Source organism: Poecilia reticulata, chromosome 17 (genome assembly GCF_904066995.2).
Source record: "Poecilia reticulata chromosome 17, P_reticulata-male-v2, whole genome shotgun sequence".
NCBI lineage: Eukaryota > Metazoa > Chordata > Actinopteri > Cyprinodontiformes > Poeciliidae > Poecilia > Poecilia reticulata.
This window is the reverse complement of record NC_088846.1, coordinates 7,874,924-7,901,282: the sequence shown is the minus strand read 5'-3', so window position 1 is coordinate 7,901,282 and position 26,359 is coordinate 7,874,924. Positions and strand designations below refer to the sequence as shown.

General features: G+C 39.1%; 2 protein-coding genes across 6 annotated transcripts; both read right to left on the bottom strand.

Annotated features, from left to right (window-relative positions):
• Positions 1-494: 494 nt before the first annotated feature.
• lyn (LYN proto-oncogene, Src family tyrosine kinase) lies at positions 495-22,206 on the bottom strand. Of its 4 annotated transcripts, none has more exons than XM_081598706.1 (13): positions 22,115-22,206; positions 9,562-9,709; positions 9,194-9,236; positions 8,432-8,537; positions 7,666-7,764; positions 7,434-7,537; positions 7,192-7,341; positions 6,297-6,449; positions 4,940-5,122; positions 4,620-4,696; positions 3,490-3,643; positions 2,336-2,467; positions 495-1,465 (listed from the first exon to the last, which is right to left on the bottom strand). In XM_081598706.1, exons 2-13 carry the CDS (start codon positions 9,685-9,687, stop codon positions 1,263-1,265), a joined length of 1,530 nt encoding a protein of 509 aa, XP_081454832.1. In that variant the 5' UTR covers positions 9,688-9,709; positions 22,115-22,206; the 3' UTR covers positions 495-1,262. The 4 variants fall into 4 exon arrangements, with proteins under 4 accessions (XP_081454832.1, XP_008431248.1, XP_081454833.1 ...); XM_008433026.3 differs by lacking the exon at positions 22,115-22,206 and adding an exon at positions 18,973-19,831; XM_081598707.1 differs by lacking the exon at positions 22,115-22,206 and adding an exon at positions 9,794-12,007.
• Positions 19,932-24,776, bottom strand: LOC103478919 (cAMP-dependent protein kinase inhibitor alpha). Of its 2 annotated transcripts, none has more exons than XM_081598709.1 (3): positions 24,530-24,776; positions 23,144-23,361; positions 19,932-22,418 (listed from the first exon to the last, which is right to left on the bottom strand). In XM_081598709.1, exons 2-3 carry the CDS (start codon positions 23,304-23,306, stop codon positions 22,345-22,347), a joined length of 237 nt encoding a protein of 78 aa, XP_081454835.1. In that variant the 5' UTR covers positions 23,307-23,361; positions 24,530-24,776; the 3' UTR covers positions 19,932-22,344. The 2 variants fall into 2 exon arrangements, with proteins under 2 accessions (XP_081454835.1, XP_081454834.1); XM_081598708.1 differs by having other exon boundaries at positions 23,144-23,334; positions 24,530-24,772.
• Between the last annotated feature and the right edge of the window lie 1,583 nt (positions 24,777-26,359).

The following is a 26,359-nucleotide window of genomic DNA, read 5'->3' as shown; positions in this document are numbered from 1 at the left end:
CTATGTATTTTGACACCCTACATTTAATAATTTTGTTTTTCTTCATTAAAAGAAATGTTGCATTCAGGCATTTGCATGAGTCATACAAGCACTTTATGTTGCGTTTTAAAAAGGAATTACCAAGAAAACCCTATCCTGGGAACACAGTTTCCCAGGATTTTGTGCATCACTCTCCCGAGTCGTTTTTATTCCGTTTCTTAAAGAGGCGACTCATTTATCATTTAAATATTTAAACCAGAACCGGAATAAAAGCGACTCGAGAGAGTGATGCAGACAATCCTGGGAAACTCTGTTGGTTGGTGCCTGAAAACGCACAGCGACTCCCCGACACTGGCCTTTGGAGTCACTGGTCTAAGACAGCAATCCACAAAGGAAAGTCAGGGGAATCCAGCAAACCACGAGTAAATTACAAATGGAGATCCAATTTTTCAAATCAAACACATTTTATGCGCAATTTCTAAAACTGAAACTTAAAATAACAAAGAACATCCGCATATGTGTATTGTTTTTTTTTATTTCATACAAAATGTACAGCCATTCAATACCAAACATGACGTTTAATATAATAACTCAGGCTTTCAATCACTACATAGAAAAATATGACATATTTCATACTGTTTAATATCTTGAGTTAGTAAGATTATGTCACCTGAGGCCAACATGTAGCAGTCCATCTTAGTCTCTCACTTACTTCCAAAGAAAGTGACGTTCCAAGTCTGGGGTCCGTATTTTAAAGCAGCTTATGATTTTCTTAGGTCTATGACCACATATATATATACACAAGTACGACATACAGTTCCACCACAACACAGGCAGAAACTCCAGTTTTCAACGCAGTTATTTGTGGTTTAACGCCTATCCCCAGGCCACTTTCTCAATATCTCCTTTCTCTGCGCTTCTTCCTGTCCAGCTTAAATTAACGAAAAACCTTCTAAAAAAAAAATCTGCACGTAGTCAGTCCAAATTACCCATTTAAAACGTTTACATTTAGACCACATTTCTCAAATATACTTACAATTACAATCTCATTTAAATACAGTTCACATCCATTAAAAAAACAAAATGAATCCATGTTGTTCAGAATATCTTGAAAGATGACTTCTTTCATCGAGATTGTTTGTGAAACTATATAAAATCTTCAAAATTAAGTGGACATCAACATGTGGTATATATACAATTAAACTGTGAAGAAGTTAAAAACACACAACCAGTAGAGCGGATGTTAATTGTCGTGAATGTCCTTATGGGATGACTCGGCGGCGCTATGGCTGATCCTGGTACTGTCCCTCTGTCGCGGTGTAGAAGTCGTCCAGGACGCTCTGTATGTAGTCAAAGGTGGGTCTGTCTTCGGGCTTGTCCTTCCAGCAGGTCATCATGATCTCGTACAGCTCAGACGGACAGTTTTCGGGCTGGGACATCCTGTAGCCGCGCTGTATGGAGGACATCACCTCTCCCTTCGTCATCCCTTAGAGACAAGCGCAGACACAAGTTAGGAGCTCGTGTGACAGGAGGAATAACGGAGGTCAGTTTATGAGAAGGTTTCTGTAGACATAAATCAGACTGGTGAAAATGAGGGCAGTAGGTGTCAGTATAATGCCAGACAATGTGCCGACAATGATAACAGGGCCATAAAAATATCTTACAAACTGGAAGAAAATGGCAAACATGCAACGTTTGCAGCTTTTTGTTTTGGTCATGATCCAGGCCTGTTTGAATGTTGCTTGTATTTTGATATTTATATTAGTTTATATCCTACCACATTCTGTTCAGACACCTGGATTCATTATTGTTCAAAATGTCTTGCCATATAGTTCAACCCTTTTTTACTTCATTTCTTAGTTTTTTTCTTGCATTTTGCTCTTTGGGTTTTGTTTCTGTCTCAGCTGTTTTCCACTTGATTTAAGTTCCTGGATTTTCATTGTTTGTTACTGGAGCTGTCCGTCACTTTTTTTTCCTTTTCTCTTTTTCTTCTGGTTACCTGTCCATGTGCTTCCATGTTCCTACCATTTCAGTAAGTTTGACATTTTATCAAAACTCTAATTTTCCACCTTACATTTTGCTCTGCACTTGGGTCCTTGCCAACAACGTTTGTTGTTAATTTTGCACCAGATAAATTAATTGAATTAAATAACTTGAGCGTACAAATTGCAGAGAATGAGACTGGTTTGTCGCATTTATGTTTTACTTCTAAGCTTCGCCTTGTGGAATAGTAGCACATTAATTTCTAAAGTCAACGAGAGTACCAAATCTTCAAACTGTATTATTCATAATTTATTCATAAATATGATTGGTTTCACGCAGTAGAGAGCACAGCTGCAGCGACACACTTGCTTACCTGGATATGGGATTTTTCCATATGTGATAATCTCATAGAGAAGCACTCCGAAAGACCACATGTCTGATTTGATGGTGAAGGTGCCGTAGTTGATGGCCTCCGGAGCGGTCCATTTGATGGGGAATTTGGCACCTGGGAGCGTAGAGTAAGGGGACACACACACACACCTGAAATTTAATCAACAAAATATTATATTTACGCATACTTTGCCTAGTCTATGTAAATAATCCACTGCAGCGCCCAATCCCACTCAACACACCTGTGCTGTGTGCCGTGGAAAGCTGTCCAGTCTATTTATGGACCCACAAGTTTATTGATAGATTCCTGGTTCCAGGTGAGTAGTCAGACAAGTTTCATTTATCACCCAAACATAAATACGTCTGTTCTTTAAAAATCCCCAAACATTCGTTTTTGATTTTTTTTTTACCCCAACTGTAAAATGCAAATATGCTACATTTCCTATGCCAACCACTCTATACTGGTAGATCTGAAAGGTCACTTTTCAAACATTACATGGTAAGCTAAAGTCTTACTCCCATAATTCCTTATTTTAGTTACAAGGACTGTGTCTTGGCTCCATTTAAAGGTTACAAATGTTCTTCACACCTGTGTGCTCTTAACCACAACAGTCTTTTTCACTCTTACTGTCACCTAAAAGACACGACAGATTTGGAGATTTTTACACACAGTCGGATACTTTCCGTTAATATGTTGATCCAGATTTTCTCTACTGTGTTTGCAGTTTCACACATTCAGTTGTTTTGTTTAAATTAGTGGGAAAAATCAGTTTTTCTTTAATCTGTATTAAAATAATTTATTGTGTACGAAATGAATGGAAAATAACTGATTTCTGAAGTGCCTGAACATGTTTTGGTAGTTTTCTAAACTACTACTTACACAAGTCATAAATGCCTTGTGTAAGTATTTAATACAAGAGTCTGAAAGGCAGGTTATCTGCAAAGTGAAACAAAAAATGTCTTTCCTGTTGCCCAACAGAATAGCCCTTTCCAGGAAAGAGGGGCTTTTTTTTTTCTTCAATCTCAATCTGTCACAGGGAGTAAAGGAAATGGCTAACGTGTGACAAGAGAAAAATGTCTTGCACAACAGAGAAGTTGGATGGCGCACTCATTCTCTCCTTCCCACACAACGCTTACCTTCCCGTGCGGAGTACTCGTTGTCCTCTATGACCCTCGCCAAGCCAAAGTCGGCTATTTTGCAAAGCAAGCTCTCGGACACGAGCACGTTAGCCGCCCTCAGGTCTCTGTGAATGTAATTCTTCTTCTCTATGTAAGCCATGCCCTCTGCGATCTGAAACCCAACGGAAAACAAGTGCGTTCGTATTCAACGATCATGATAGATAAGCGGGGAAAGATGTATATTAGAATCGTAATTTTATGACTGCACGTGAAGAATTGTAGCTGGTTCAGGTGACTACTTTTGAGTTGGCCTTGTCACTAAATTTGCAGATTTGCAGCTTAATTAGAGCTGTGGGTGATTTACTTTAACTACACTCGTAGTTTTGTAGCTAAAATATCTTTGTAGTCAAGTCAATTTGTATGGCAGCAAGTCGATTCACGGTATAGCTAAAATTGTAGCTATCCTGACTTCAAAGCTGCTTATATTTATGCCATTATCATATTTTGTTGTCAACACAAATTATTGTCCATAAATTGGCTTGACAGAAATATTTGTGTGTATATTAAGAAGCCTTGTGGCTAAATTCTAGTATTAAGGTATACAAAGATTTTTAGACTGATTAAAACAAAACAGAAAAAAAAATGTTTCTTTATACAGTTTCTACAGTTTTAAGTTGAGTAAGCAACATGCATGAGTTAGTTTCAGAATGACTGTGTTTTTCCTTGGTCAGCTGGAGGAAATAAAGCTAAGCTATTCTTGTTTTGTGGTCACAGAAAGCATTAAAAGCCACAGTGTGCAAAACCAAAGGAGAGCTACTCATTGAATTGCACTTTCAAATAACTGGAAATGACAAATAGTCACCTAAGACCAGTAATACCGACTGAATGCTGGCTACCTGAGCAGATAGCCCGGCTAATTAAACAACTAATGGCTTGTGTTGCACTTTAGAAAGCAACAGCAGCAATTTGAACTTTTCTGTTTTTAAAGTCAAGTTAACAGATTATATATTTTTGCTATGTAAATTCTGCAATACTGTGTAATGTAGTTATGTATAATGCTACTAGTATTCCTTACTGCATCACGCTTAAAGGGGAGTAATAGAAGTGGAAAGTTTAAGAAGTACAAAATGGGGCTGAGGGGAGATTACCTGTGCTGAGAAATCGATGAGCTTTGGTAGTTTCTGTCTGCTTCCTGCGTCACTCTTTAAGAAGTCCAGGAGACTTCCTAAACACAGGACAGAATAAGCCGTTAGCTGTGAGAACATAACTCCAAGCCTATTTTTAACTTTAACAGAATGAGTTATTTGTTGTTGGTGTAGTATCTCAAATAATCCACTTCATACAATCTAAGTTGTACAAATGCAAAGCAGCTCTTTCGTTTTATTTGGGCGTCTGACTCGACGGACGATATCAAATCGTCTCAAAGCTGTGTCCGTGGATGGCAAAATAACAAAGCGTGGCAATGTACCGTTTGCCATGAATTCGGTGATGATGTAGATGGGCTCGGTCTTGGTGACGACGGCGTAGAGCCGCACCAGTCTGTCGTGGTGCAGAGTCTTCATCACGTTGGCTTCTTCCATGAACGCCTCGGCGGTCATGGTGCCAGGCTTCAAGGTCTTCACGGCCACTTTGGTTGCGTTGTTGTAGTAAGCTGACGCCACACAGCGTGAAAACAGGAAACGGGGAATAGAGGATACTGTTACAGATCTGTTGAAATGAGACTTAGTTTTTGTTTTTGTTGTGTTTTTTAATGTGCCAAACACTTTAATGAGCTGGATAAGGCAAACGTCTTCCACGATCAGTACTGTACACTGAAAACTTCAACTTAGAATGAAAGTGAAGTGTGCAGTATGCTTCATTTTCTGTTATAACAAACAAAACAAAATGATTTTTAGATAAAGAAATTTATGTAACAAGTTGATCTCATGTTCATTAGGTAATCCATCCCCTACTGTAACCTGTAGGTCGGCCATGTTGGCCTACAGCTGAGCTGCAGTCAGCTCGACTAACAAAATCCACCTGAGGTTCAAGTTATTCTCTTAAAAATTTGCAATTGTGAGTCACCGGTTATCAGGGAACTTAGTGAAATGTGTCTCAAATCTACAAGTCAAGTCTGAATGGAAATGTATTAAAGTCAAACTGTGTTACGATTGTCACTTCTGTTGCTTAGCTGTTGTGGTGGCACAACTTTCACAAGGGAAACAGGTTTGCTCATAATCCGGACTCTGAAAGTTTAGATCATACTGCAGATTTTTCAAACATTATACTTTAATAGTCTCTCAACTACCAATGCAAATAAGTCTTTGCGGGTTTTTTTCCCCCCTCTATGATAACAAGTTGACCTCCTAAGCACATATACAAGGATAGACTCATTTCTGTAGGTCATCAAATGATCCAGGTGCAATGACACCCATCAGTGTCGAGTTGTGAAATTCATAGGCATTTGTCTTTTTCAAGTTAAAATCTGTAATATAAGAGATTTTGGACTCTGAAACCTTTTGCAGAGAGACACTTTAGTGAAATGTTTTTTTCCGACACAAAGCAGAAGTCTATTTAAAGGCACAGCATAAAACAATGATGAGCTAATTAGTTCTCAGGCTTATTTAGACACACAGCCGTCACAATAGGAAGTGCTCTAAGGCGTCAAAATTGCAGTCAGCCACAGAATCTAAACCACTTATTTTGCCTACTGCGCAGCAAAGACCCTTTTCCAGGACTGGAGTTTGAGATTCAGTTAAACCAAGAACACCTTCTTGGTTTAATAAAAAGAGGTTCTAGAGAAATGAATAGGTTTCATTAATTAAAAGTTTTGCTCCTTTTCTTACCCATCCACACTTCTCCAAACTGTCCCGCTCCCAGTTTCTTCACAAACTTTATCGAGTCTTTGGAAATCTCCCAGGCGTCCTTGTCCCACGGCCGCTGGGCTTTGGGTTTCACGCACGGACGCTCCAGTTTGCGGCACAGACCATCTGACCTGGCTGAGAGGCACAAAGGCACTTTTTTTTTTTGGTGTGTTTTCTTGTGATGATTAAGTGTAATTTTAACCTTGACACCGCACTCTTTTCATGAAGCGCTACACACCAGAAGCTAAAGACTCATTAGTCGTGGAAAGCATAAAAACTGAAAGTAAAATAAGTTTGGCTACTTAGAAAGTAATTTATGTTGTAAATTGTAATTTACAACATAAATTACAATATATGTTGTAATTTATGTTGTCTTTGTGGGAAACAAAGACAAGGAAGCAACATCCTGAGAAATCTGGAAAGGAGAAAATACATTTTCAGCACATATTAGCAAACATGTTTTTTTTTTTGGCTTTTGAATGTGTTTTATATGATGTCATTTCCTCATTTTAAACTGAGATGCACTCAAATTGGCACAAAAGCATTCCTGCAGTTTAATCTAGAAACGACAACAAATAAGGGAGCATTAAATATGAAATGGTATTGTAAGGATAAATAACTGAGGAGCAATATTTGCCAATAACTTTGCTCCTTGGTTGTCACAAAGAGGATTACAATCCAAGCAACATTTCAAAGTGTTTGTTACTGTATGCTCCCTTCTGACCGTCACTCTAAAAAAATTCCCAAACTTTTCCAGTATTTTCTAATCCTACGGTGGGAATCAGCAAGTTTACCCAAGTCTGAGTCAATACGCCGTGACCTCACTCTCAGCTGTGATTTCAAGCTTTTTCCCCTTCTGCTCCCGATCCATACTCACTGTGGTAATGTTTGAGCATGCTGTTGATGTCCGGGAAGGAAATTTTGGGAGAGACGTAGAAGCCGCCGTTGTCCAACTTCCTGATTTTATAATGTTTCACCGAATCCACGCCCTGGGCATCGATGTCTCTGATTGATAAGGAGAAATTCCCTGTGTGGGGAGGAGAGAAGGGAGAGACAAGTCTCATGCTGAATCCCAGATGCTGAATTGTGAAGGAATTTTGTGGGAAAATTGTTTAGTACCTTTGGATGTTTCGCTTTCCCTGATAAGATAAGAGCCTGGTTTGTTTGCGGGAGCCAACAGCTGCCTCTCTGCATCCTTCCTTGTGATGTCTTTGAAAAACCACCTGCAATGATTTCAGGGTGATTTTTTTTTTTACTTTGTTATTTTATTGTTATTTTACAGTGAGATGCATTAACACAGTAGCATTATTGTTAAGGAAAAGCTAAAACTTTGATCCAACATCATACTCACTCTTCCGTTTCCATGGTATCGACTTGTGCAACGTAATTGGATGGGATGAATCCTTCTTTGTTGGACGTTAGAGACTTTGCTTTCCACCAATCACCGTGTCTGAAAGCAAACGGGGAAAACATTTCCTTACTTTTATGCCAAAACACATTTTCTGACGATATTACGCCAAAAATAATTATTCAGTTCAACCCAGCTTACACGGTCTGGAAGACGTTTGGCTTTTTCCCCTGCACCCAAAGCAATAAAAAAAGTTTCCTATTATATTTGCGGACGCTCTCAGGCGCTGTTCACAATCACTGGACTAATTTACACAAATCAGGTAATTTGTGTAAAATCCAGCATCCATCCATTTCCTGGAGATTGAAGTGACGCCAATCTCCAGCGAGAAACAATTTGTGCACAATCTCACATAAAGGCATTTTAGCCAAACCAGTTCACCTCACGGTCATGAATTTGGAGTGTAGGAGAAACATTATTTCCATGCTGAAGATTCTGACTCAGTGAAAGATACTGTTATTTATCTAGATGTATTTGTGCAGGAACAGGACATGAAACTACATTAGAGTTGAGAGTGACCGTTGTCCTATCTATAGGCCGTCTGGTCAAAGGCTAATTTGCAGAACTGCTCAACAAAGATTCCTTCTATGGACAGAAGGACTTGGACCTCGTGGTCACTCTGACTTTTATTGCTCCTGACTGAATGTAGAAATACCAAGACACAGTTTGATGAGCTGCATTAGTCCAAGTTAAAGATCAGCCCACTTACTCTTCCAGGATTTTCAGCTTCTCTCCTTTCTTGAAACCTAAATCTTCTCGATGCAACGCCTCGTAAGGATAAAGACCAATCACCATTTTGAAAGTTGACTCTTTCTCTAGAGCAGAAAAAACACAAAGGTTGACATTTTTAAACACCAACAAAATAAAGAGTCCCTCAATAGCACACAGTGGTTGTAGAGCAAGTTTAAACAGGATCAAAACATTAGAAGTGTTGATTATGAAGAAATGACCTGTTTTTTTATTTGCATTTGAATTAATGAATGGCAACTATCTAGATCTTCTCTCAATAGTCAATGGAAATATATTTGATGGAATTACAGCAATCAAGATTTCTGACCAGCTCTTTGCATGTTTCTGCTGATATTCTGATCCTCAACGTCCACGAGGCCGGCCTCTTAAAATGATTAGATTGCTAAATCGGAATAGAGGAACTTGAGAAAAACGTTTCTTTTTCCTCAAGTTTCATCTTGCATGACAGGACTAAATTAGAAAACAAATCAAATGGAAAGGTGATTGTGGTACGGAGTGAAAATGTCCAAGCGTTAACTTGTGATATTCTCTCCATCAGTGAAAAATGCTGACTTTTTAATGCTATTATGGTTATGTTGTTGTTGTTGGGTTTTTTTTTTTCTTCGCTAAGTCGCTTTTAGACGTCAGCTTACTTTACTCCAGGTATCATAGGAACGCTTTCACCAGATGTGGAAAGCTAATGCAAGAGGAAAACAAAAAACAACAAAAAAAAGAAGGTTACCTTCCATTTGCTGGAACCTTTGACCTGGTAGCAGGGAGTTATTCTGTAAAGAAAAGCACAACATCAGATTTTGAATTGTATTTTTATTTTATTTTATTTAAAACGGCTTTTGCACACATTCAGAATGTGTTCGTTTCATATTTCCAGACCATAATCGTCGTCATCGGAGAACGGGAAGTTCTGACCACTTGAGGAACAATTTAGTCATCTTATTGCAAAACTGTGGAAACCTTCTTAGTTTAGAACAGAGATTTAACCGTTTCTGCTAGCGTACATGGGTTTTTTTTTAACCGTTTAAGCCACGGTTGTGGCACATCTGTTCGGGTTCAGAGCTGATTCCTACTGGGCTCCGCTTCCTTTCTACTCACCTTGTTGGTGTTGAAGGTGGGGTCTCTGACATAGTGTGCCGGCTCCGGTTTTTCGGCCTGCTGTCTGATTTTGCTCTCCACACCGGTCGCCAGGCCGCCGCTCAGCGTGGACTTCAGACAGCCCATCCCGCCTGCTGGGGTCGAAAGGCTGGGGGAAGAGAGGAAAGGGAAAAGCGGCACAGTCTGTTAAAATGAACGGCTGCTCAAACAAAATAAGCTCTCCAGCAGGCACCTGAGTTTTTTATTTATTTATTTATTTATTTTACTTCTTTGCAAGTCCGAATATTCCTGATGTGATTTTTTTGTGTCAGATGGGGCCTGAAGCTGCTAATACCAGTTGTGATGCAGCCAAATGTTTTGTTTCAATTTGTTCATATTTTTTGCGAGAGTAAAAAAATTAAAAATATTCTCAGTCAGGGCCATATTCCAGATTTTTTGGAACGCATTAGAGGTCATGAAAAGAGGAAGTTGTGAACCCTCTTTACAGCATTAATTCCTCCTAAAAAAAGAAAAAAATTACGATTCCGAACTGGAAACTCTGGAGGAGCTGCAGAGACCAACAGCTCAAGTCCACAGAACTATGAGAGAGTCGTGCGCTTCAGCAAAACATCAAACTATTGCAACAGTGGCACATTGGCGGTGTGAGTGTTATGCAGGAAGCTGGTCAGAGCTGATGAGAAGATAAAATTCTCAGCAGAATGTGATGGAAACAGTCGGGGCTTATTTTTTACTCCAGATGCCCGAAAGCATCGACCTTTGTGTGACCCGCTTTTACTGTACAGTTCTTGTTTTGCCACTTTCTAATTAATTGTTCTGAAAATTTTATTAGATGTTTTACACGGTTACTCGTTTTCTTTCTGCTTATCATCATCACTGAGATTTCCGTGTTGCATTTTCTGACTTCCCTGAACTACTCGGTCATAAAGGTCATAAAGACTTTTATAACCTCTGCATGTGGAAACTATATAAATCACAGACTGACTTTCACATCGAAACTGCCTTTGTGATTAAGATTAATAATTTTGTGCAAAATGGACATATTTACAACATCTACCTTCCGCTTTGTGGCGACTGTTTGTTTGCTGTGAAAAAATTTACTGAATCTTTTCAAAGATTATCAGAGACACTTTTTTTTTTCTCTTTTCATCACTTTGCTGGACACATGCTGCGTGTCTCTTGATTTGCTTAACAACCATAAGTGTTTCTTTCAATCTCCCATTATGGATCTTATTAATTTTGGCTAAAAATGTGAAAGAACAAGCTAAAGATTTTAAATAAAGATAACAACGAATGCATATTTTAGCAGTTTTTCATTTGTTTTCAGGTAACAATTGAATTTTATTCTTTTTTTTTTACAACATAATGACACCAAAATAGTCAGTAATACTGGAAATAATATAGTAATATTGGAAATATCAACATCCAAATGAAGAAATTGTATTCATGCTCTTTCTTCTTTTTAAAACCTATAAACTGAAATTAAATGACTTGTTTTTTGTTTTTTTTTACCCGACTACAACGTATTTCTTTTGAGAAATGATTCAGAAAATTATAAAGTCATGTAATATTTGCGTCACTCAGTGGTTTTATTTAGACGGACGGTAAAGGTTGCAAACTCCTGCTTTAGTCAAATGGAAAATGGGGAGAAAAAAAACCTCAAATGAAATGCAATATCTATGTTAAACAAACAAAAACAAGATCAGCAGAAAGTTGCGCAGAATTCAGTACGGTTTTTCAGATGTTTGGATTGGTGGATTTTGATGAACTAATCTTCATAAACACAAATAAATAAAGAGTCTGACAGCCTGGTCAGAAATAGCAGCAATAATATTTCGCATCATTGCACTTCCTGTGCTGATGCAGGTTGAAACCCTGCACACTAAAATAGATCGACGATGCATAATAAGACCAAATTATTGACGGAATGCGTGACGCAAACGAAGCAGAAGGAAGCAAACGTGGTAGACATATGAATGGAAAGTTTTATACCTTCACTGCACACATAAAAGCAGGAGCACCGATCAGAAGTTTAAATTGGGACGCAGAACAGAGCTTCGCTGTAAAATCCTTACGATTTGTAAATTTCGTTTTTACATTTTTTTTCTTGTATTCCTGTTTGGCACACGAGCGGAATGCGGAAAGCAGGATGCTCCGATAAATAACTCGATGCTGGAATATTAAAAGCTGTTCTTGAAACCAGTTTGACGTGTTTGTCCTTGTGGGGCACGAGAAGGAAAAATGCAAACTACCGAGACGTTTCCCACCACTCTGCATTTTAACTAACGGCAAAAATAAACAAGTCATGATATGACCTGCTGACTGACTCCCACTAAAGAAGACCGCCTGTGTTCTTTTTAATACTTTGTAAACTAAAGGTGTAAAGGTTTATAGTTAAATGGTTATTCAACTTATTTAACCAGGTTGTTACAACTTTGCTGTTTTTTTTTTGTTTTGTTTTGTTTTTTGCATTTTCCCTCTGCTATTTTATTTTGTTTTGCAACTGATTTCTACAGGATATACACATTAAAGGTGGAAAAAAAAAGTTCTGGAATTATTTCTAATAATCTTACATTTATGTGAACAAAACGGCTGGCATTTTAACAAGGTTGTGAGCGTACAGGGCTCGATAACTGTTCCTCTCTTTGCCTAATTCTTATAGCGATTTGGTCTCTTAGTTACTTCAAATAAATCCCCTCAAGAGAATTGATGCTGACTCGAGGCATTCTGAGCCGGCGTGCTGAGGTCATCGCCCTGGATGCACGCAGCCAAAATCAATTGACACATTTTCCTACAATCTGACTGTAACGACAGAAGTTGCAAAACAGAATATAAATGGCACGAGCAAAAAGTAGAGAGGAACTTGCGACGCTTAAAACTTCTGCCAAAGTTCTGCGTTGTGTACCAGGCGTGGTCTGCAGTAAAATGCAGATGTGCAGATGCAAAACACATCTGCATTAAGATGTAGATGTGTTTTATAAAACGTAATTGGGCGTTGACAAAAATGTTTACCAACGATTATTTTATCAAGACGGATTCTGTCGTCTCACATGCAGGATATTTGGTGATGTCGCATGACTCCGTCTGTGTTTTTGTTTCCACCTGTTAGATGAAATCTTCTTGTGTTCTGTTGGGTTTCAGCAAAGAGGTTGAGCTGTAAGGGAAGGTCAAATTTCAAACCAATAAAAGAAAATTACAAGCAGGTGTTTGCAACCGTTACAAGAATGCAACCGAGTCGAACTCCGACTCGAAATAAACTCTTTGCGAGTGGAAATCGGAAATGTCAGAATTTATGTCAGATTCAGTCAAAAGCCGCTCATCCGACCTGATGTCTCCGACTCCAACTATTTCTACCTCTTGTGATGTCATTGACCCAAAAACACAGAGAGTAGATGTGTCTTCGCCCTCCAGCCCCTCCCCCCCACCCACATTATCTTCCTTAAAAAAATTATTTTGGTAAATCTTGTGTGATGAGATTAACACAAAGAAAATATTCCTATTTTGTCTGGGCTTCGCCGCTCCAATCATTTCAGAGCAATGAAAGATTTGCTGCAGCAGAGTTCACTGCCCTCGTTTCATCAATGTGGCTTCTGATCAGACTGTTTCTGCTAATCGGCGTTGAGGCCGCAACCTGCCAGATCCTTTGCTATAGTTACACCGGCGTGGACACAAAGGTACATGCAACCTCAAAACCAAACCACAAGCATTAAAAAAGAAAGAAAAAAAAAACTGTTTCCTGTTCTGACTTACTAGCATGGACCTTCAGCAGATGCCATGACTAACTGGCTTCTTGTACTATAGAGAAGAGGTATATTTGGACATTACTGATTCTAACATTCACTTAGAATTGGTGAATGTCAGGATTACACATTCTGTCACGAGAGTGAGAAGGAAGGAACATGCCACCACTTGCAGCAGCAATATTTCTATTTTTGTGCAGGTTATTATGATGGATTATCATGATGTAGAAAGAGTTATTTACACCAGCAAATATCCTGTGGCCATAAGGAAACAAGATAAGCGTGTCGACAACTGAGTAAATGTTAAATCGAGGCAAAGCTCCTTCAGTGGAGAGAAGTGACATTACTGCAAAAATCTGTGAAGTCTTGATGAATTATTAACAAAGTATACCAAACGGCAAGATGATAAAAAAAAAAAACCCAACACTTCTGGAGGGCAAAATAAAAAATATCTTTGCATAACGAAAGCAGAAGTCAGGAAAAATATAGATGGTAATCTTGATGATAATTTAAAAAAAATCGGAGCAGGAAAACAATTTCTGCTCCTATCCAGGAAAACAGGTCGTCTAGGTCAATGGATGCTCTTTAGAGTCCAGGAGACCGGTTTGGGAAAAAAAAAAACAAAAAAGAAGGAAACGTATCAACAGCCAAAAGGAATCATCAATGCAGCTCTGTTAGGAGTTTTACATACACTTCGTACCCACTCCATATAAAGGTCATATTAATTTTTTTATTTCCGAGGGTTTTTTTTTTTTACATTGGATGAACAATCCAACCCACTTGTGTATATATTTACACACTCTGGATAAATGATCCTCAGGAAAAAAAACACACACAGAAAAAAAAAATCATGCCATCAGAAACGTATTGGAATGAGACTTGCTGGAATATTTAAACATTTTTTCCTGTCAGAAACGGCACGGATGAGCACTTTGCGTGAACGTCCTTCGGGTCAGGAGCCCCCTAGTGGACATGGGGGTCGGGGAAGGGAATTTCCTTTGTGTTACCTTGCAATAATCAATAATTTAGCAAATACACTCTGGTCTATTTTGTTTACAGTTACAAATGTCAATTTAAAATTTTATATATATATTAAGTTTGTTTGATGGGGACAAACACATATCGACATAGACAAACTGAACAGAACAGCAGTCCCATGTTTGCGTCATAGTGCAATAGCAACAGCTAATTCGCAGCACTTGTCCCTTGATGGGCTTTTAAACAGTACCTCTAAAAAACTGAAGTGATAATCATTTCAAATAGCACAACATAAAGTCGACAACATATACAAGCAAACAGAGAAACATAAAACATCAAAAATCGATACAGTTCTGTTTCTGACATAACCAGAGTTTTGTTTGTTTTCTTTAAAACTGGTTACGGACTTTAAGTCAACAGGAAGTGAGCTCCAAGCTGCAGATCCTCTCACGGACGGAGCACTTTGAGCAAAAGTGGTTCTTCAAAACAGGACCTTACGATTTCCATCTAAAGCCGCTCAACATACGAACATTTACAGAGCCTCAGTGAAAACGTACTAACACTTTAATGCCAAAAACAACTGATTGAAAACTGATTTATTCACATGCATGTTTATGTCTGTGTAAGGTTGAGATGAAAACGGCCCTTTAAAACATTCAGACTACCAACACGCACAAAAACTGTCAGATATGAATTAATCACCCAGTGATAATAACTCACGGGATAATAAACAGAAACTTTCTTACGGAAGTGACCTTTTTATTTCTTAGAAGGGATGAAAGCGATGGAAAGCCCGTGATTGACCTGCTTTGCTTTTGAATCTTGTTTGTGGTGTATTTTTATCCTCAAGAAAAAGCCATAAAACTTCAGATATCTCACAAATTTTAAAATAAATAAAAATAATAAAATATTAACATACATGGAAGAACCTTTACGAAAACCTTATAGCAGAAAGTACGGTGGTGGTGCTCTGAGACAGAAGGACTACAAAAAGTCATGAGAGTCGTTGAAGAACGGAAGTTTACAATGATTGAGTGCAACGACAACCAGAAATAGATGGACATTTAAATACATTGAATGTAAAATTTGAAATATTAGACAGTGCTTTTTAGCTTGTTAAAGTAGGAAATGAGACGGTGGCAATATAACAATATTTATGACCGGCGCTACTTCCACAAAGCAGTTGGTGAGTTGTATATGGAGCGACCGTAGAGCAGTCCCAAAGTTGTGGGTTTGATTCCAGCTTCTCTCTGCCGCATGTCGATGTTCTTTGGTAAATGAAGACGTGTGTGTGTGTGTGTGTGTGTGTGCGTGCGTGCGTGCGTGCGTGCGTGCAGCTGGCCAAATGTGGCTCTAGTGCAAATCGCTTTGAGTTGCTATGACTACAAAAGCGTAACATAAATTAAGTCCATTTACCATAATGTAGAAATATGATTATTGTTGCACTTGTTGTTCTTCTTGTGCGATTATTCACCGTTGCTCTTTATGTTTTGTTTGTTTTAGTGTTTTTTTCCCTCTGCATTTAAAAAGTCATGTCTTTCGGCCTAACAAACTGAACCTGATGATAACCATAAGTCTGGAGCCAATTTAGCGTCGTTGAATGTTGCATCTAAGCATAAGTTATGCTTGAAATGTTGTGGTGCAAGCGCCAGCAAAATATCAACACTTTGAAAATTACATAAAGTAACATTTTGTACATTTCTATGTACATTTCTTATATAAAAAAAAAACAGAAGTGGGTTGGAGAAAAAAAAAACCCAACACCGCTCATCGGTTAAGTGTAATAATTGTTTTTTATGGCAAAGATTGAACAAATTCACTCAGATTTGATCAAAAATATTCTGCAGTAGGTATATTTCCAGTGCTTACAGCTGCGTTTCTGACAACACCACTACATTGTTTTCAGTCTATCTTGGTGCCGTTGGATCTCAGTTACTAACACAGTGATTAATAACTGGTTCAAGTTTTACCAGACTTTCTGTGTCATCCAGCAACTATAAATTCCCGCAACAAAAAAAAAATCAAACACGGGGTGCCTCAAGGTTTCCTTTTTGTGCCTCTTGCACTCAACATCTATATTTTCCCCACTGACTCAGATGATGGAGTTGCTCACCATAAGTATGTCAATTACACACTATACTCCTGCTTCAACATACGGTAGTAGAGGACTGCAGGCAGCATTCCAATGTCATTAATAATTTGATGGGTCTGATATTATTTCCATTCCTCTCTTCCCAAAAATACAATCAGTTTATTGTTATGCAGTCCACAGCATCTTACAGTAGATAGTCAATTCAAACACATTATAGAGGTTTAAAGTTGGAGTTCACCAATCAACCAATCAATCAATTCCTATTATTTCCTTAATTTGAGGTGACGTACTTACATGTGACTCCGCTCTGATCCACTGATCTCTTCTGTGTCTGCAAAGGTCTGAGAATCAGCCACTGTCCTCTTATGCTGTGCTTGAGTGTGGTCTGACTGAAACCCCTGACCACCATGTCACATCTATATGTGCTGTGGCCGCAAAGCATTTGGACATTTTGTCTCAGGCTTCTAGGAAGAAGCCTAAAACCCAAGTCGTTGCGCTAGTTTGTCCTCAGCTGACCTCAAACATTGTGATTTTCATCGAAGCAAAAGCACTGCTGTGCACTTTATTTTTGACAAGAGGCTCAGTAGTCTCTGTGGTCTCACCTGTTGTGCAGGTTTTAATTTTTGAAATGTTAGTTTAGCAATTTGGACCTCGAGCGTAGACTTTCATCTAGATCTGTAAGCTCTATTTTGCATGCAGTTAAATTAACTTTGTGGTGTTTCATGGATATTGTTCAATTTTTTTTCAACGAGATAAGTGCACACCTGAATCCTTTCAGGTGTGACCTTTTAACACATGACAGTGTCAATTATTAAAAAATAAAAATAAAAAATCAGTATCGGTCAGGTTTTTTTTAAAAATCAGTTATCGGACTGAAACCCACAGTCGACGCAATCGGTTCATCCCTGATTCAAAGTCAGTTTAATACACTCCAATTTGATCCTAGTTATAAAACAATGCAGTTAGCCTGATGCTTAAATGTTGATATTACTACATTGGTGTGGTTCTTGTCTTTAATTTTCTTACACGTTTCTCAGTTGTCCCTGTAAATTGCCATAAATCCCTTTCTTTATCTGCAGTTTAGCACAAAGAAGCGTGTCTTTACATGCTTTATCAATCATTAACGTTAAAAACATTGCACCTTCTTAACCACTGTCATGTTAGTCGATTTTTGTACACTCTGCAGTTGAAGCTGAATTCACAGAAACCCTTCCAGGAGTGCATCTAGAATATTTTAGAAGTGATGATCACTGATAATCTTGGGATGCCACAACAAAAAAGAAAACTGTACAAGAGTTTCTTTAATGTGGGACATCAGAGACCAAAGGATTATGTTGGCATGGATATTTTTTCCAAGGCAAAATAAGGTTGTTTTTTTCCCCCCATGTTTAACTCATATTTATGAGCAATATTGAGCGAAGGTCATCATTTATGTGATTGATTTATATTTACAAGCACTCAAATAAAAGGTGCGTCCATCTCATTGTTCCTATTCTAAACAGGAAGCAAATCTAGTCTTGCCGTTCAAGATTTTAAATGTTCATCTTTCATCTAATTAAGGCCATTTTTAAGAAACCTGTTATTAGTTTATCAGAGCACGTTTGACTGTTTTCAATCACCAAATACCTGCAAATATTTGATCGCGTTGAAGTAAACTTGGCAGGTTAAAACACCAAACTAGTTTTTATTCATTTAAACTAAAAAAATAAAAAATCAAGTATATTGAAAAGAACAGTGTTAAACTTACAAATTAAATTATTGTGATAAAAAAAAAACAACTAACATTTAAATGAAGCCAAGTTTCACTTTTACAGTGTAGTAATGAACTCAAACACCTGATCCGGTAAATCTTTGACCCAGTGACGGCGACAAGTGACTGATGAGTCCATCGTCAAGGCGTCTGTTACATTTCCAGATCTTTCCTTCAGATTCACAAATATTTGTGCAAAACTTAAAATCGAACAAGTTTTTTTTTTCTCTCTTTTTCTTGACTACCTCAAAAGAATCATTGTTCTTCCTAGAGCTGGACTTGTGTCCACTGATGTCATTAAAATATTCACATGGAAGTTTGCAGAGCTCAGCTTGGCTAATTACCGACGTTTAAACAAGAGAACAAGGGGGGCAAATGTTCAAACAGAGGAGCGCCAGAAAGATTAAAAGGAAGCTCAGAAACCAAAACCGCAGTGGGCAAAATCGAAAGGAGACATGCAGCTGGGTCTGGTGTGGGTTTTTTTTCTTCTTTTTTTTATGCTGCTGGTTCAGTGCCTCTGCTGTATTTTTAACATGACAGGCGGTAAACAGCCGGAAACCGGGGAGTCGAGATGTGGAGCCTGCGCTCCCTCTCCCGTGTGCCACACTGTGACCAACGCACAGCCCCGCTTTTAGCAGCGCACCCATGAGAAAGGCAGGGAAAGACGGGACGACATGCAGGCGTCTTCGAGATGAACAACTCACTCAGAGACACTTAAGAAAAAGGCTGGTTGTTTTTGCAAACTTGGCATCTATTAACACATTACTTTATCTAACAATCCAACTATTTAATGCAAAAACATTTCAATTCAACAAACTGATTTTAGACACATTTGACTCGCAGCGGTATCTTACCTTCGTATCCCTGGTGAAATGAAGCGACCGCGTTGTAGAAGTTCCTTAACTTTTTTCTTTTTTTCTTCTATTCCTCAGAATTGCCCTTCGTCCTATTCATCCGAGCGCTGACACACACTGACACACACACACGGCATGACAAGAGGGTCACATGGCCGTCGTGGACTGCTACGGCAGAATGAGGAACTCAGAGGAGCTGCTTGGGGATTTTTCTATCTTACCCAAACTTCCTGGTACAATTGTCTAATGATTATTTGCATAATCAGCAACTGACACACATACACACACACACACACACACACACACACACATGCACACGCTGTATTTCTCATAGGATCTGCAGCGACAGATTCCATTTGCCTATACACCTCGTGTTAAATGGGACCTTTTTAAAACCTCCAAATATTTCTCCTCAATGCCTTGCTTAAGTATTCAATCCCCCTTTTAAACTTTTCCATGTTTTAGTACAAAGAAAAACTTTAATATGTTCTGTTTGAGCTTCATGTGATGGACTAAAAGTTTTGCAAGATGCAGAAATCAAACTTAAGACCCACTCAGGGTGGAGACATGGTGGTGGCAGCATCATGCCTTTCTTTAGCTTAAACAGAGAAGCAGATCAGTCAAACGGGGAAAACAGATTGATAGCGGTGTGTAACTCCAGTTCTCAAGAGTCACTGTGTTGAGGCTTTAGTTTTTGTCACACCGCACCATTCAGATTTTCATTTGTAAAAAAAAAAAAACAACAAAAAACATTAATCTTTTCCTTCCACTTCATAACCCTGCGCTAATCTGTGTCAAAATCCCAAATAAATACATTGAAATCTATCAGAATAACATGGCGCAATGTAAAAATAAAAACTTTGCAAACGAACTGCATCTTCATTATCATTTCTGCCTCAATGCTCCCTGCTGGTCGAGCCGTGGAACTGCAACAACACAAGTAACTTTCTCCCCAAAACTCCTCTTTTCTTTCATTGATCATTTATTAAACTCTAACATAGGAAATAGAAAATATACTTGCAGAGAGTCGGACAGAAAGAGTAAACCATGCAAATATTCTACATGTGGAATTATGACGAGCAGAATTAGAAATGACTCGCAAATCAAACACCAGGAGAGCTACAGTATGTTTGCTCTCTACAGTATCGTCGTGGTAAAGGAGTCACAGTTGAAGCTGCAGTGAACGGGGGTGGTGGTGGTGGTGGGGGCGGGGGGGTCTGTGTTGTGTGTGGGGGTGGAAGGACACATGCAGATCGATTTATACAAATAATGAGCTTGTATCACATTTTTATACAAATGAGCAGGAATACTATTCAACCAAACATTCGCACAAACACACACACGAGTTAGTGTTCCTGGAAGATCTGCTGACTGTTGCATATTTACATTTAAGAGTAGTTTGTCGGTTTTAGGCCACTGCGCTTACCGCTGAGAGGAAGAAGAAGAAGAAAAGAGAGACACCACTGCAGCTGAGGTCATCTGCACCACTCCTCTAAAATAATAAAAATTTAAACGTGTTGCTCTTTGGACCAGGAAACAAGTGGTCAGAAACTACCAGTGGGGGATGAAAAGAAAGGAAAAACACTATAGGCCAGTCCAAATGCGTGGACAGTGTCCTACCAGGAAAGACGATCTGGCTGTAAATGTGACTGCTTACCCTGAAAAATAAAGTGAATTGCATCTCAAAGGTCAGAAGAAAAATCACATCGTGTTTTATTACCTTTTCAGGATAAGGAAGTGTTTCTTTTTATAGCCGCTGTTTGGGTATATGCAACTTTTATTGTGCAAATCAATAGAGAAAAAAAACAAGACAAAAAAAAAAACTCAAAGAAAGGCCTCAAAGGAAGAAAGAGGAACACAGTGGTAACGTTTAACAATTTAACAAGGCAGTACTACAGACGGGTCTGAAAGTGCATTCTTCCTTACTGCCAGCAGATGGCGACTCCTTGGGTTGAAACGGAAGTCGGTCGGCATTGAACTCTAAAAGAAGAACTGACCCCACTCTGATTTAATGGGTTACATACAAGTGTGGTATACATAAGCAAAAATAATTCTCTAATAATCCATGTATGGTCTGAAGCACAATCTACACCCCACAGTGGCATTCTTGTCTCTTTTAATAAGCGGTTTTTGGTTTTGTGAACTAAGAATATCAATAAGTTATTTAACCAAATTAACGCATTGAAAAGCGAAGCCACAACCACAGATAGTTGCATAATCAACTTTCCGTCAGCACCTAAAAGGTCACAGATTAGCCCTTTTTATGCATTACGATGTTTTTAGCACACAAAATGACTTCCCTGAGTCTCATTTCGGTTCAGTAACACAGGAGCAGCGGCCTTATTAGTTTTTCAGAAGTTGAAAGTGTATGTGTGACTAGGAGTATTTTTGCACAAAAAAAAAAAAAAAGCTTTTTTTTTTGGTTGATAGGATAAATAGTGAAAAAGTCTTTCTTTATTATTGTATTACTTTTTTCCTGATTTTTTTTTTATTTTTTTTTATTAAATGAGACTGACCCTTGACCTGACACCTGTATCCAGATATATTATCTTCAAGCAAATGTGAAAGCAGTGGGGTTTTGATGCTTTTGTGAACCGATGAGCTTGATTCTTCTCCAAAATTTGACTTTTCTTCTTCTCTAACGCAGCGCAAAACTGAATAAACGCATTTCCGAACCTGACAAACTACTCATGTAAGGCTGTGATAATACTTGCATTATTACTGTAAACGTGTAAAAAATAAAGATCCATTTTAAAGGACGCGTCACGTCACCCTTCTTCTGGAACGTCTTATTCTCTGTGGAAACAATTCAACAATTCGGCATGAATCGAACTTCCAAAGCTCCGTGTTTCAGTTCGGCTACAGCTGAGTCCATGTCTCTCTGCTTTAACGTCGGCTCAAAGGAAGCACAAACCATTACCTGGCAATATACAGCCTCTATCGGCACCACTGCTTCTACAATCATGCTACTCCCACTGTGACCCATTATACCAGCATGTCTCAGTGATCCTACAAACTGCTCGGACTATTGCAGAGCGCCATTTTCTCCCTCCTTTCAGTCCTTCAGACTGTGTGTGTGTTGGACCACAAAGACTGAAAGCAAAATTTGTTTGAAAAGTAAAAAAAAAAAAAAAGAAACTACCGCTTGTGTACTCCCGACTCTGAAAAGCATCAGTCGTTCCACTTCGCAAGAAGCACCGAGTGATCGCATCTCGACGCCTCAGCAGGGGCGAAAGCTCTGCTTTGAAGGCGTATCCCCGGCGATGGTCCTAGCCTCCAGCCGCCGGGCCGCTTCGCGCGAACAGGTCCACTGTGACGGAGTCTTCAATCCGTCCCGCAGCGCGCCGTCTGGTGGAGCAGGGACGTGGGAGCTTAACTGTTCCTCTGCGCTGCGTCTCGCTGGGCCGAGGCGGAGGAGCTGTGGCTGTCCTCGGCGTCTTCTTCGTCTGCAGAAGAAGTGAAGAACTTTCACACTCTGGACCAAGCTAACTACGCCTCCTATGTTTTCTTCCTCCATTTGAAAAAGCCACTGGACTCGGTTAATGACACGGTTGTGCGATGTAGGCCTTGACATCCCATTGGAATGCAAGTTATTGAACAATGAAGTCATCTAATGTTGACTGAGTTCATCCATCGGATAATGATTAATTGATGCCCTTAAAATTTTCTTAAAAACATGAATTTTTTCTTTTATCAAAAGGGCTGTCAATTTTTTTAAAAAATATGCTGAATTAAAAACAACTAAATTTTAAAGGGCCAGTATTATGTGTCTTTCATTTTATAGCACAATCAGGTAAGTATGTCAGCAACAGTTGTTTAAAAAAATGGTACATATGTCAAATACGACTTCAAGTCGTAGCTCGTATAAGGAGCCCAGCTGCTCCACAGCTCCACCAGGTGTCTGCTAATTGCCGACGGCTAGTCTGAAGGAGCTGAGTGAGGAAGTCGTGGGGTCTGGGTCTCTCTGCGAGGCGGAAGCAATGGTTGCCATGGGAGATTACAATCAAAGCAACACTCCAGGGATTTTTATTTTTTTTTGATGAAGGGAATAACATTACAACATAATGTAAACCTCAGAAAAGTTTTTTTTTTTTTGTAAAACTGCACCTCTAAACATTATTGTCTGTCTGTTTAATCTAGATCGACACAGAGACATAGTGGATTAATTTACCGCCTCCTCCAGCGTTGATGTGTAGCTGGGACAGAGACAGGGTGAGGGGCAGCTCTCGCCCGTCAGGGTCGGTGGGACTCTGCAGGATGTCGTGCAGGGCGTTCCGGCGGCCCGTCCTACCAGAGGCGATAAAGTCCGCATATGTGCTCTCAACGTCGGACATCTTTCGCGCATCGTTCAGACAGCAACACCTGGAACACCGAGACGGCCGCCTGGATCTTCAACACGGGCACCAAAAGCGTGTTTTACTCAACAGTAAAAAAGCAGGAATTTGTTGTCGTGTAACTTCCTGTGAACATATTTCAGGTTTTTTTTTCTAAAATAATTATGCTTTCAAAATGAATCGTGTGTTTCTGGGCCATCATAAGTTAACTTAGAATTGAAGAGTGAGAGGAAACATGACAATATTTTCAAAATTTGATTCACTAAAAATCTGAAAATCGTGATACGCCTTTACTGTATTATGAGGCCCTTTTTCTCTGATACCCCTAAATAAAAACCGTCTACAAAATGTCCACATAGGGGTGGCCAACAACAGAGTCACTTCGGACCAAAACAAATTTATTTTTCAATTCACTAAATACAGAAATATTTTCTTGAAGCAAATAAAAAGACCCATATGCTATTTAGCAATTCGTCACTGCTGACACCAACTGTTTTGGGGGGGAACTGCTCTTTTTTTGTAGGTTCGCTCTGCTGGTAAGCTACCTGCCCGTTACAACAACCACTCACTTGGCACCCACAGCAAACATGAAGGATCAGGTTCTTAGAAATTGGATGTTATAAAGGAAAAACATTTTCCAGTAGAATAGGGAATATTCAAGGTTTGGTGTATTTGCAGTGCATGAACAGGGAGACTGGTTAGAGTGGATGGAAATCCTGGAGGGAAACCTGCAAGACTTCTGGAGGTTCTTGGAGATTGAAACATCCAACAAATGTGTCAGAAGGACTTGAAAATCGCCGTTTTCAGACACAATTTTAACTCAACATGCAAAGCCGGGAGATACATGCGCCTAAAGACTTGCATGAAATCAGAAGCACATTATTATTATTATTAATAATATTATTATTGCTATTATTATTACTATTATTCATTTTTTAAAAGTCATTTTTAATGTTATCTATTTTATTTTAACATTGTTTTTCTTTCCTCTTGCCTTTTGTTGTTCTATGGCAGACAGTCCGCATGAAACATATTAAAAACAACGAAAGTGAGATGATGTGAAACGTGAATTATAAACGCATAGCAAGGGTAAATGCTCAAATTCAAATTAACTGCACTGACGGAAGTGGCCAAATTTGAGGGAGGTCGCCAATAAAATCCCATTAAAATGTAGAAGGAGAAGATGCTTGCAGCGTTCAAGGCCTGCTTGAAACGTGTCTTACCTTTTACAGACAAAGCCACCACAGCAAACAACCCGGAGCTACATTTTGTCGGACGTGATTTCAGGAAACGGAGCGCGAGCGGCCGACATCACATCAAACGATCCAGATAAACAAACAAAACGCAGCCAAAGCTGGATTTGAAGCATTGGTTACCAAATACCCCGTGGGGTGGGGGGTAATAATCCCAGCACTGTACACACTAAGCAACGCGAGCAGTCACGGCATTTCGGACCAGAATCACATCCATAGGACGCTTTAAAAAAAAAAAAAAAGTCCTCAGTGTATCCCATAGACATAGTAGACCCCGCATTGGCTGCTCCGGCGCAGGAAATACGGCGGCCATCTTGGAGCGGTATACCCTCCTACTTTGCTCAACCAAAACAGCAGAAGATGCCTCAGCACTGAGGGATATTGTTGTTCGGATCGATGGACTATTGATGTGAGGGCTCCACAGACAACATTTCACAAGTAAGATGGACATATTATTGTGTATATTTTGTGATTAGAATATTTACTCTATTTATGTAAACCGGCGAGATATCAGCTAATATTAGCTGCAGTGCTTGGTGTAATACGGGGTTCAGCCCCGCTATGAAGGCTGAGATTCCGTCAATCTAAAAAAATGTATTATTCTCTAACATTGACTTAGATTATCTGACAAAAGAGCCTACATTAGAAATGAAACAATGTAGCATATATTATAAAACGTATTATGTGTTATAACATTCACCAGCAAAGTTTACACAGGTGGTAAAGACTATTATTTATATGTAATTCTTTCACTCTGTCAAAAGTAAGATACATCCCAAATCTTTCGTTTTTGTTTTGAAGGTTTCCTAAAGACACGATGTGAGGAAGAAGAGGGAGATATCTAAGAGAGACGGATTCACTGCAGCACGGATGAATCGGATTTTGGACTCAATCTCAGCTGCTGAATCTCTGAAGCTAGAACTTGTCGGGTGGAAAACATGTTATATATATATATATATATATATATATATATTATTCAGTATTAATCATTATTTATTTGTGTCATTATTAATCATTATTTGTGTTTGTATAGTTATTTAAATATGTATTGATATTACTAAATAATTTATTAAATAAATTATGAACGGCTGTGGGCTTTGTAATATGCTCATCATTACATCAATATCAGAATATTCCGTTTCTATTCTATTGTTATAGCCACTAAGTATATTTAAATATGCTGAACTATGTATTAAAAACATACTTAAAAAATACAATTCTTTATAAATGTAGCTTTGATAGATGTTTGAATATGGTTTCCAGTAACAAAAAAGCGTGTTACGATCGATTAAATGCGCTGATACGTCATTGTGCCTGCTAAACACATAATGCTGGGTGGAGTGGTGGACCGCTCCAAGATGGCCGCCCTAAATCTCGTCAGCGACAATAGGCGAGAGCGGTCCATGAGGCGTCTATCCTTATATTATGTCTATGGTGTATCTTCTCTGGACGCTGCATCTTCCTCCTTTCCAGCCAATTAGCGGGGAGTAAGCCGCGTCTGCGCGCTGATTGGACACAGCACACAAAAGGATGAGGGGAGAGAGCGGAGAGCAGCACTGAGGCTGCTGCTGCACTGAGGCTGCTGCTTCACTGAGGCTGCTGCTGCACTGAGGCTGCTGCTTCACTGAGGCTGCTGCTTCACTGAGGCTGCTGCTTCACTGAGGCTTCTGCTGCTGCTGCTGCACTGAGGCTGCTGCTTCACTGAGGCTGCTGCTTCACTGAGGCTGCTGCACTGAGGCTGCTGCTCTTCGCTTCATTTCAGCATCACTGTTGAAAAAAACAAAAAAGCAATTAGGAAAA

Excerpts from the sequence above, each read along its gene's own strand:
- lyn (XM_081598706.1), bottom strand. The coding sequence starts at position 9,687 with ATGGGCTGTCTGAAGTCCACGCTGAGCGGCGGCCTGGCGACCGGTGTG. Across the intron at positions 8,538-9,193 it reads AAGGTTCCAGCAAATGGAAG|AGAAAGAGTCAACTTTCAAA; the intron begins GTAACCTTCTTT and ends TTTCTGCTCTAG. Across the intron at positions 7,342-7,433 it reads GGAAAGCGAAACATCCAAAG|GGAATTTCTCCTTATCAATC; the intron begins GTACTAAACAAT and ends CTCCCCACACAG.
- LOC103478919 (XM_081598709.1), bottom strand. The coding sequence starts at position 23,306 with ATGTCCGACGTTGAGAGCACATATGCGGACTTTATCGCCTCTGGTAGG. Across the intron at positions 22,419-23,143 it reads CATCAACGCTGGAGGAGGCG|ACGAAGAAGACGCCGAGGAC; the intron begins GTAAATTAATCC and ends CTTCTTCTGCAG.